Source organism: Rhinolophus sinicus, chromosome 3 (genome assembly GCF_057876585.1).
Source record: "Rhinolophus sinicus isolate RSI-liver-muscle chromosome 3, RSI-T2T, whole genome shotgun sequence".
Taxonomy (NCBI): domain Eukaryota; kingdom Metazoa; phylum Chordata; class Mammalia; order Chiroptera; family Rhinolophidae; genus Rhinolophus; species Rhinolophus sinicus.
Window position 1 is genome coordinate 59,548,382 of NC_142503.1, and position 11,985 is coordinate 59,560,366.

General features: G+C 33.3%; 1 protein-coding gene across 1 annotated transcript in view; it reads left to right on the plus strand.

Annotated features, from left to right (window-relative positions):
* ADGRV1 (adhesion G protein-coupled receptor V1) overlaps nt 1–11,985 on the plus strand; it is a 503,930-nt gene that overhangs the window by 117,300 nt on the left and 374,645 nt on the right. Inside the window, exons 35-40 of the mRNA XM_019734240.3 lie at nt 2,123–2,253; nt 3,321–3,420; nt 4,050–4,229; nt 4,869–5,032; nt 9,815–9,908; nt 11,882–11,960. Of these exons, the coding sequence (XP_019589799.3) occupies nt 2,123–2,253; nt 3,321–3,420; nt 4,050–4,229; nt 4,869–5,032; nt 9,815–9,908; nt 11,882–11,960 (748 nt within the window). The remainder of the gene's footprint in view (nt 1–2,122; nt 2,254–3,320; nt 3,421–4,049; nt 4,230–4,868; nt 5,033–9,814; nt 9,909–11,881; nt 11,961–11,985) is intronic.

The following is an 11,985-nucleotide window of genomic DNA, read 5'->3' on the forward strand; positions in this document are numbered from 1 at the left end:
TTGTTTATATTGTATTTGTGCTGTGTGTATCATGCTTCAAATTGTGTTTCTTACAGTATTTTCTTGCAAGTTCTATGGTAACTTGTTAAATTTTCAAAGGTGATATTTATTAAGTGGTATTATGTTGTAAGTTTGTAGGAGGATTTTGCTTCTTTTCTCTCTTAGCATTTCATTTTTATTTTTACCTTGTAATGGTGAATTTATTCCCAAAATCTCTATGTACAATATTGCTACCATAATTTTTATTTATTTATTATGATCATAGGGTCCCTTCAACATGGGTCCTTGTTAACCTACATTTTGTTTTCTTGCCACTTGTATCTTGCTGAATTTTTAGCACTGATCAAGCTTCCATAATTTTATTTTTGAAGTATTACTAGGTTTTATTACTAGGCTTTGTGATTTTAAAGAAATTTGAAAACCATGACTCTATAAACATTTCTAATTGTGTCACCAGACAGCACTGTAGGTAAAACAGCTTAATAACTCTAGGGCTCTCTCTGTGCCTTTCAATAATTAACCTTTTTTGTTTAGTACAACATGCTCTATGATAAAATGTGCATGGTGTACAAGAGATACTCCAGTGTTTCACAGTAGTGCCTATATTTTGTTCCTATGAGTTATACAAGTATAAAAATTTTAAATAGTATGTTGGAAATTATGGCTTATTGTAGAGTCTTTCAGTTATATTCTTTGGAGAATCTGATTCCTAGCTAGCAGTCCCACTGAGTTTTTTTAAAAAATTCAAGACATACTAGTAATGTAATGGTGACTGAAATTTCTTTTTGTATTGAAACACTTAAATTTGTACATTGATCATTGAAGTGTTTGAGGAAATCTTATATAGACTTCTTTCTCATACTTTTGCCCTTATATATTCTCTACTCTTCCCACATAACACACTATTCTAAAGTTATATGTGCTTAAAGTTTGTGTGAAAATTTAATTTTGTTTTTTTTAGAAATTGAAATGAATATATAATCTCTAAATTAATCCATTAATTTAAGAAACCTTTCTGTTAGTAATGTTTTTTATTTTTATTCAGAAATTAAAAAATTATGGTAGCTTAGAAAATATTTGAAAAGGGTGTTTATATTTTGTTTTAGTTCTACTCTTCTCATTTAAATATAAATGTCAGATATGTTTACTTATTTGGATGACTAAGTAAAAGTGATATTTTTAATGAATATGCATGGATTCAACTATATTTCAATGCTATAAAATTTGAATAAGGATGTGTTCTTTTAAAGCCTTTTTTTTAAAGCCTTTTAAACATCATTCCATTTATCTTTTCATAATCATAAGTTTTAGTGACGCAGTTCATTAGTATACTTTAACTTGTGTTCATCATCATACATGACTTTTGAATTGAGCACATTTTCAGCAAAGCCGCATGGGCAGCAGCAGTGTTCCCTAGGAGCTTACGTTCCACTTTCAGCAGTTTGAAAGAAATGACTACCATGATTTTCTTCAATTGTATAAAGTATTACATGAAGATAAAAGCCAAATACTTCAATTATCCAGCAAGGATAACTGTAACTTTGGTGAAGTTACAGAGGTGGATGTACAGATTTGACACCTTTCCTTTGTATTTCTTTTTATAAAACAAAATCATTGGTGGTATATGTAAGTTACAATTTAAAGAAATGTGATTTTCAGGTATTTGCAAGCATATTTATGCATGCATTGTGTAAAATCACATTGCATATCAGTGTAAGGAATTTGTGTCCTTTTGAAAAGTGAAAGAAGAATTTACTTGTGTTATTACTAGTTTTGACCATGAGAACTTCATTATTTTCTTTAATTTACAGAACTTTTATGTTCTGGTGCATGTTTTGGAGTGTATAAAAGTTTGTGTTTCCCATTTTAGCATGTGCTTTTCTAACATTAACATATCAAACTTCCTGAAGTTCAACTAAATAGCAGTATTTAGAAGTGAGATCTCTTTGTAAATAAACAATAAGCATGTGCAAAGCTTTTAGAAAATTCAAAACAGAACTGCTTTGTAATGTTCTAAAAATGGTACTGTAAAAGTTGCATGTTTGGGATTTGGGCTTTGTTGAATTCAAATGTTTATTCATTTTCCATTGAGCATTTATCAACCTGTACATTTTACTTGCAGGAGAAATTTTGCACTTTCATGTGATAAGAACAGCACCTGGTCGAGGAAATGTTACTGTTAACTGGAAAATTACTGGGAAAAATCTAGAACTCAATTTTGCTAACTTTACTGGACAACTCTTCTTTTCTGAGGTAATACCACCAAGAAGAGCTTTACCAAAAATATCTATTGTAAAAACCGTATTTTGAGAAAAACAGGAAAACTGATTATGTGATACAGGATTAGTGCAGATTGAGGGGAGAGCTCCTTTCTTAGAAACCTAAAGGAAGAACACAACTCAAAAAAGAATTTCTAAGACTTAAGGAATTGTTTTGTTTTCCTATACGTACTTGGTACATCTCCTTTAAGGAAACAGAAAATGTCAGCTTTGTATTTGAGCCACGCTCTCTTGTACTCTCCTGCCCTCCCACTTTTGTTGTCAGCTTTAACATTCTGAAGCTGATGGGTATCTATCCCTCTTCTCTTATTCCTCACTGTCTTGGAACTTTAAATGCCTGACAACAGTAAACATAGCTCTAAAAACAAATGACTTTTTGTGTCCTGTTGACAAAGTATTACATGAGGATAATGTTAAAAATGCATTTTTGAGGTTCCGTTTAGAGGCTCTTCCCAGTAGTTTGAAAGGTGATTGGTGGGAAATACCTTTATAAAAGCACTTCTTCGACAGAAGATCAGCACCACTTTATTGTAACTCTATCATTTTCCTCTCTCACCACACTCACTTGGTAATGAGTTTTTGTTTGATAACATGTTTAATTCTTTTTATTTCCACTGCCTCAGTAGTAAGATAAGCCCTATAACCTTCGGCCTTGAGTCCTGAATTGGACTTCTAATATCTAGTCTCCCTGCAGCACTGGTCTGCTTTTTCATGTTCCAGTTTTCCCTATTCACTACTGTGTTGCTCACAGAATCCCCCCAATTAATTTCTTTGTCTGAAATTGTCAATAGTGCTACATTACTCATTGGATAAATCTACATTCATTAGCTCAGCATTCAAGATCCTCCCCAATTAATCCCTATTTGCTTTAAGCCTGGTTTCCCATGAATGAATGACTTTCATATAGTTAATTTTTAAGATATAAAACCCTTTGTTTAAATAAAAATGTATTTGGGAGCATGATTTTTAAGGCCAATAAAAACAAGAAACATTTTGCATTGAGGGACAATAGAGGGATGAATTTCTTTGTGTTTAACATAGGGGTCATTGAATAACACAATATTTGTGCATTTGTTGGATGACAACATTCCTGAAGAGAAGGAAGTATACCAAGTCATTCTGTACAATGTCACGACACAAGGTAATTCAGAATTCAGTTTTAAATTTTTTTCTGGTATATTATTCTTTTCAAAATATAATAGTTGTTATCTCTGTATTTAGCAGTTAGATACACACCAACTGAAAAATAAAGTTACTTTAAATATCACCCGTTCCATAAAAATGTTGGATCCAAAAAACGTCAGCTCAGGATGGGAATACTTATCTTTATGGACTCAGCTCTAAAAATTTTGCTAGAGCTTTCCTTATGGAATCAAATACATTTCCAAAGGAAGAATTTTTCTGTAATTAATTTGATACTAATGGACTAATTTTGATTTAGACCAATTATATGGATATTTCACACTTAATTTTGAGTGAATTATCTGGGTACTTTCCTTAGTTTCTACTTACTTTCTGTAATTGAGGTGACCAGTCTAGCAAATCATAACAATAATGTGTCAAGCGAAAAAATTCACGATTTGCTATCTAGAAAAAGAAAAGTAAAATGTAGTTTTTGTTTGTCAACCAGAAGATTTCTGTTAGAGAAGTGAACAAAATAGAACACTTTTCTGGCTACTTGTGTATGATTCAGAGAGTGGGGTTCTATTTCAGTGTTTAGAAGTAAATGCCAAATCACTGTCAGATTTCTTATGGCCCCTCCATTCTTAGGAGTTTCACCAGCAGGATTTGCTCTGCTTGATGCTCAAGGATATGCCGCGGTCCTGACTGTAGAAGCCAGTGATGAACCACACGGAGTTTTAAACTTTGCTCTTTCATCAAGATTTGTTGTGCTACAAGAGGCTAACATAACAATTCAGCTTTTCATCAACAGAGAATTTGGATCTCTAGGTTTGTGTTGCTCTAGAATGCATGGGGTTTCCAGGCAGGTGCTTTTGTAATATTCTACTTGTCTGGATGAAAGCCATTGCTGAAATAAGTCAGGGGCAGGAAAAACTTTAATATGTATTAATTCAGGCCAGGACTTTATAACTTCTTTATTTTTGAAAAATTACAGGAATTTTGTTGTCAGAAAAATGCTATGTAACAAACAGTCATCAAATCTCACCATCATATAATAATAGGTTGGTTATAGGTGCACTGACCTAGGCTGAGCTTGAGGTGACTTTATTCCATATGTCTCTCATTCTTCTGAGACCAGCAGAGGTATAAAAAAGCAAGCAAAAACACGCCAGGTCTCCTGAGGTCTAGGCTGAAAGCTAGCACATCATCACTTTTACTTTGTACTATCAACCAAAACAAGTCACACAGCCAAACTCAAAGTCTAGAGGCAGGGCAGTATACCTGCCCACAGTGGGACATCACTGAGCCATTACATGGTAAAGGTCACGGATAAGGGAAGAGAGGAGGAATTGGGGCTAATAATACAAGCTACTGCAGGTACTTTTAGGAAAGTCAAAGAGTTTCTAATGAGAGATTATTTTAAAAGTTTAAATAATTATAAAATATTTTCCCATCCAATTCAATTAGGAGCCATTAATGTCACATATATCACAGTTCCTGGAATGTTGGGTCTGAAAAACCAAACAGAAGGAAACCTGGCTGAGCCAGGTGTTGACTTTGTCCCTATCGTTGGCTTTTTGATTTTAGAAGAAGGGGAAACAGCAACAGCCATCAACATAACTATACTTGAGGTAAATCTGTTATTTTGCTATTACTGTGTTAAACTGAATAACCACATAAAAAGTAGAAATTGATGGAATATGCAGGTGCCTTTAAATCAGCTTATTTCTTTTTGTGAATGTTTTAACCACACGAGTTTCTGTTCTTGTCTAGATAGGCTGGCCTACTGTTGTGTACTTTATTATAGAAACATCTTGTGATATGTAGAATTTCCTTAGGGCAGTCAGTCCCCTTTAAGATGGCATTGGCCTAAGAGATTCTAAAGGAGCATTTTGATTACTCCAAAGGACTCATTGGACCAGTAAATTCATGTAAGTCAGCGTCTTACTTGTTAGGACTGGTTAAATTGGAGATACTGAGAGACTCACTAGAGGTTTATGGCATTAAATATGATTACAGTCCAGCTTAGTTATTGGTGACTGATACTGTATTTTAAATGATTTGTCCTATTATGAAATTTCATGCTGTTTTGGGGCTTAGTGTTTCAGCTACCTAAAGACATTTGCAAGAGGTTTATAAAAATAGGACATTTGGGGAGGGTAGGAGATGTTACGCGTGTGATGAGTGGGGGAGAGAGAGAGAGAGAGAATGAATTTTGCCTCAGAGAAATATTTTACAGTTACTGTGTATTTTGGGGTTTCTATTTTTAGAAGGTTTCCTTTTCTCTGAGGCTTTTTACTTTTGCAAAATTATAAGTAGTGTATGTAATCATCTACCATCTGAAGTCAGTAACTCTCATTTTGTTGATTGCCATGTCACTGTGACCTAATATAATGGTATGAGATTTCTAAGGCCATAAGATATAATTATGGTAATATTACATCAGTATGTGACAAACAACACAGAATTTGATACAATTTTAACGTAAGTCTTTTTAAAAAAAAAAAATTAATGTAATGGAATATAAATAAATGGATTATTCCTCAGATATGTTAGTTTTTAAGGTAGAAAATATATAGCCACCCTTCTTTTCTTTACAGAGTCTAGTTTCATGAACACAGGGATTCCAGTCCCCCCACCCCCAGGTCTTTGCAGCCCTTTCTGTTCCCTGAGTAGCACAAGATTAAGAGATTGCAGGCCTGTCTATACAGAAATAAGCCAGGCTGAGGGGTGATAAGGGGAGAATTGTAGGATGGGGGGGTAGGGAATTGTGGGGGCAGGATAGATGGGGGACAGTCCCTTTTACATCGCTGATTCGGTAACTCACATTGGTTTGTATATTATGTAAGATAGTTTAGAGACTGTGATCTTGATTTTCTTGTTTTTTCACATGGAAACATATCTCTGTTAAATAAAATGAAGAGAGAAGTGTATGTTGGTGTGTATGTACTGATTACACACACACACACACACACACACACACATATATTGGGTTTCTGTGTAAATATTGTTGACTGGTCACTACTGGTGCATTTTGCTAGTCCTCATGTTTTGAGCACTTTTTCATTGCAATTATGTGGACTAATGATTAATAGTAATAGTGTATTAAAATTAACCAACACAAGTAGCTTATCACTTTTTAAAGACTCTGTCTAGGCCAGGTACTCCATAACACATTATTTTTAATCATTATGATCCCCAAAGTAGCTATTATTTGTCCATTATAAAGATGGCAGAATTGAGGCCTTGAAGTTTAAGCAGCTCAACTTAAAGAATTTGGTACTAGGTATCCTTGACTGCAAAGCCTGTATTTTTTTTTTTTTTAATAATATCATTATAGTCTTCATTCTAATCATTGGATAATAAGGTGATTTTAAATATTTTGCTTTTTTAATATTTTGCTTAAATATAATATATTTAAAATATATTAAGTTTATATATTTATTTAATTGTTTACATATTATATTGGTCTAGATAAAAAATGATGTTAGCCATTTCATATGGTTCAACCTAATAATTTATCACATAACAAGGTATAAGTTTAATACTTTTATGCTTTTAAAAAATTCAGCTTTATGGCAATATAATTAACAAATACTGCATAGTATATCAAATCTATGGAATCTGAAACATATGTAAAAATGTAAGACATTTAAAGTGTATATTGTGGTGATTTGATATATGTTACATTGTGAAAGAGGTTCCCCCATCTAGGTAATCAACATATCCATCACTTCACATATTTATCTTTTTTGTGTATGAGAACATTTAAGTTTTACTCTCCTAGCAAATTTCAATTATACAATACATTGTTATCAACTATGGTCAACATGCTTTACACTAGATCCTCAGACCTTATTCATCTTTAGCTGAGTTTGTATTGTTTTACCACTCTCCTTATCCCCTAGCAACCAGTTTTCTACTCTCTGATTTTGAGTTTGGCATTTCTTTTTTAAATTCTACATATTAGTGATACCATGCAGTGTTTGTCTCCCTCTGTCTAGTTTGTTTTACTTAGCCTAATGCTCTCAAGCTTGATCCATGTTGCCACAAATGGCAGAATTTATGTTTTTCTCATGGCTGAATAATACTCCATTATGTGTGTATTTGTACATATACACAGACGTGTGTGTGTGTGTGTGTGTGTGTGTATGTATCTGTGTATCTTCTTCTATTCATTCGTTGACAGACACTTAGGTTCTTTTCATATCTTGGCTACTGTGAATAATACTGCATGGAAGTGCAGATACATGTTTGCAATCCAGTTTTCCTTTCCTTTGCATATATGCCCAAGTGTACGATTGCTAGACTATATAGTAGTCCTATTTTTAATTTTTTGAGGAACCTCTATGTTGTTTTGCATAGTGGCTGCATCAATTTACATTCCCACCAACAGCACACAAGGTTTCCCTTTCTCCATATCCTTGCCAACACTTACCTCTTGTCTTTTTATAAACAATTCTTTTTGTTTTTCAGTTACAGTTGGCATGCAATATTATGTCAGTTTCAGGTGTACAACATAGTGATTAGACATTTGTGTAACATATGAAGTGATCACCCCAATAAAGTTAGTACCCATCTGACACCATACATAGTCATTACAATATTCCCTATGCTGTACTTTACATCCCTTTGACTATTTTGTAACTGCCAATTTGTACTTTTTTTTTTTTTTTAAGCTTGTGACTTCTTTGACCCTGGGCTTTTTTTCGTTTGTTTGTTTTTTTAATTTTTTATTGGGGAATAGTATGTTTCTCCAGGGTCCATCAACTCCAAGTTGTTGTCCTTCAGTCTAGTTGTGGAGGGCACAGCTCAGCTCCAAGTCCAGTCACTGTTTTCAATCTTAGTTGCAGGGGGTGCAGCCCACCATCCCATGTGGGAGTTGAACCGACAACCTTGTTGTTCAGAGCTTGCGCTCTAACTAACTCAGCCATCCGGCCCTCCCCCCTCCCCAAATTTGTACTTCTTAATCCCTTTCCCTTTCATGCATTACCCCCAATTCCCCTCCCAGCTGACAACCATCAAAATGTTCTCTGCATCTATGAGTTTGTTTCTGTTTTGTTTGTGCATTTATTTTGTTCTTTAGATTCCACACATAAGTGAAATCGTATGACATTTGTCTTTCTGTCTGACTTACTCTACTCGCACAATGTCTTTTAGGTCTGTCCATGTTGTTGCAGGTGGCAAGATTTAATTCTTCTTTTTTATGGCTGAGAAATATTCTGTTCTATATATGTACCACCTCTTCTTTATCCATTCATCCATTGATGGACACCTAGTGTGCCTGAATGTCTTGGCTATTGTAAATAATGCTGCAATGAACATGTAAATGTATATGTCCCTTCCAAGTAGTGTTTTGGGTTTCTTCGGATAAACACCCAGACGTGGAATTATTGGGTCCTTCTTTTTCTCTTGTTACTTTGCCTTTGTTTTAAAGTCTATTTTTCCTGGTATAAATATTGCTATCCCAGCTATATTTTGTTTGTTTCCCTTTCATTAACTATCTTGTTTGAACCCTTTGCTTTCATTTTGTGTGTGTCTTTCAATCTGAAGTGAGTCTCTTGTAGGCAGCATATGTATGTATCTTGTTTACTTATCCATTCAGCCATCCTATGTCTTTTGATTGGAGCATTTAATTCACTTACATTTAAAGTAATTGTTGATAGATATGTAGTTATTGTCATTTAACTATAATTTTTCAATCTTTTTTTCTTCTTTTTCTGGTGGTGATGAAGTCCTTTAGCTTTTTCTTATCTGAGAAGCTCTTTTTCTCTTTTGATTTTAAACAATAGCTTTGCTGGATATAGTATACTTTTTTGTAGCTGCTTGTTTTTTTTTTATAATATCGATTCTAACAGATACAGGGTGATATCTCATTGTCGTTCTTGTTTGCATTTCCATGATGGTTACAGATGTTGAGCACCTTTCATGTATCTGTTCGCTATTTATATATCTTCCGTGGGAAAATGTTCAATTCCTCCACACATTTTTTAATCAGATATTTGTTTTTTGGTATTGAGCTTATAAGTTCTTTATATATTTTTTATATTAACTCCTTATCAAATAGGTCGTTTGTAAATATTTTCTCCTATTCCAAAAGTCGCCTTTTTATTTTGTTGATGGTTTCCTTTGCTGTGAAGAACTCTCGAGTTTGCTTATTTTGCTTTTGTTGCTTTTGCTTTTGGTGTCAAATTTAAAAAAAAATAATAATTGCCAAGACATGTTTATTTTTCCTGACAGGTTAGTTTTGGGACTCTGTGTTCGCATTTTTATATTTTCTGTATACCATTGAAGCATATATATATATATATATATACACACACATATATGAATGATAATTTGAAAAACAGCTGTGAGAGGTAATTACTTTGAGCGCATAGTTTTAAGGAATATAATGGATGTAATTTTTGCAGGACGATATACCAGAACTGGAAGAATATTTCCTTGTGAATTTAACTTATGTTGAACTTATCATGGCTCCTTTAACTTCATTTCCTCCTAGACTAGGTATGATGGGTTTCTGTTTGTTTGTTTCTGCTTACTCACTACAAATGAAGTAAAGTTCCTTTGTTTTTTAAATCAGAAGTGGTCTTTGTGATGTTTATTAATCTCAGCTATGTTTGCAAATAATTAGGCTTTTAGATTTATTTTAATTTAGAGAATATCATGTATTGTAACTTTACCATTGGACAGTGTAAACACATTTAAGAATTATTGTGTGATGCTTTTTACATTTTACATCTATTTTGTAATCAAATTTGTAATCTTGAAAATATAATTAGTACTTAGGAAGGCATTTTCTTTTTAAAATGTATTTGCTATTTTCATTAGATCTCCAAACTGTCAAATGATATATTTATTTATTTTTTTTAGTTTAAGCATAGCTTTTGTTTGTTTGTTTGTTGTGTTCTCCACTCTTTTTTGACCTTTTATCTCTTTCTTTTCATGCTTTAGAAAAGACTCAATTAATTCATTACAGACTGAAAGGTAAAACTTGAACCTCAGTACAAATTTATGTAGATTACTTTAAAAAGATATATTCCTTTTTTAAAACACAAACTCCTATTTGAAATTTGGGCATTTTAATATTGGGAAATTTTGTCTGAAATTTGTAAATGTGAATAGCACAGAGGTAGCCTGCCCGCCAACCCTTAGTTAGAAGGTGCACTTGGCAGAGGGGAAATTAGTCTGGGTTAAAGGAGAAGCATGGTAAAGAGCAGTGACTTGGGGAATAGGGGTTTCTTATTTACTTCTGAGGTTCAGTATGACAACTTTGAAATTATCAAAAGGAAATAAGCAGTTTTTAACCTACTATTGCTTTAAAAGTTTCAATTATTTTGCAAATGAAACATATAACTTCAATGACTAAGCTCTTTACATCAAGTAATTATTACAAGATAATTATTGTTCACACTAAGAAAGCTGACAAAATACTTCATATTTCTTTCATACTCATATTAGAAGTAATTTGAATAGTTTAACTTTTGTTGAGTGTTTTGTTATGCTTCTGTATCAAGTGTTTTGTTTGCGAATACCCTCATTTTTTGTATCTTCCCCTTTTATAGATGAGGGAGCTGAAGCTAAAAGAAGCTAAGTAACATGCCCAAAGTCACATAGGTAGGAAATAGTGGAGCTGGGCTTCTGCTTTGCAGCCTCTGGTTTGATGGGCACAGGTCCTGATTTTTATATTCTTTCCTCAACAATGTGTTGTTCTCTTTAATCAGATAATTACATTCTCCCTACCCCTTCTGTACCCAGGCTGCTGTCATAAGTATCCTAGATAAAGGTAGTGCCTCTGAAATTTAAAAGATAAAGGACAAAATTATTTAAAAAAACAGAACAAACAAACAAAAAAATGAGAAAAAACCACAGTAACGAGGTTAGTTACTATTTCAACACTGAATAATAGGCATTGATAACATACTGAACTTGGTAGATAGAATACAAAATAAAAATGGGTAAGTTTTCATCAATGGTAGTCTCTCTTTATTCTCTTAACCTTTCCCTCATCTTTCCCATCTGTCTCAATTTCTGTTTGTATCCTGTCTCTCTCTCTGTGTCTCTTTTTCACACCTGTATTTTTCTCTGCAGTAGTCCCTGCCTCTCTCTTCTCATTTCTGTCTCTCTTCTTGATCTCTCTACTCCTTCTATCTGTCTCCATTTTCCTTTCTTCTTGAAGTGGATTAAAATAATATAAATAAAACTATAACCTCAGTTGCTTATTTCCTACTGTCCTCAGTTAATTAAATTCTTACTAGTCAATGGCTCTTGTTAGCAAAATGTTTTCTTATTCAGATATTCTGAGCATTTGTGCCTTTATTTTCTTAAACATCTTTTGAATAATGTTGCCAATATGTCTATAGTAGCAATTATATAGTCTCAAAAAGACAGTTTTTAATTTCTATATCAAATAGTTCTTTTTAAAATCATTTTTATTTAGGTTAAAGTATGTCTTTATGATTTTTTTTTTTTTTTTTCAGATTCTGAGGGCTTGACTGCACAAATTATTATTGATGCCAATGATGGTGCTCGAGGCATAATCGAATGGCAATATAGCAGGTAAGCCTGGGGCTGCATGAGAGCC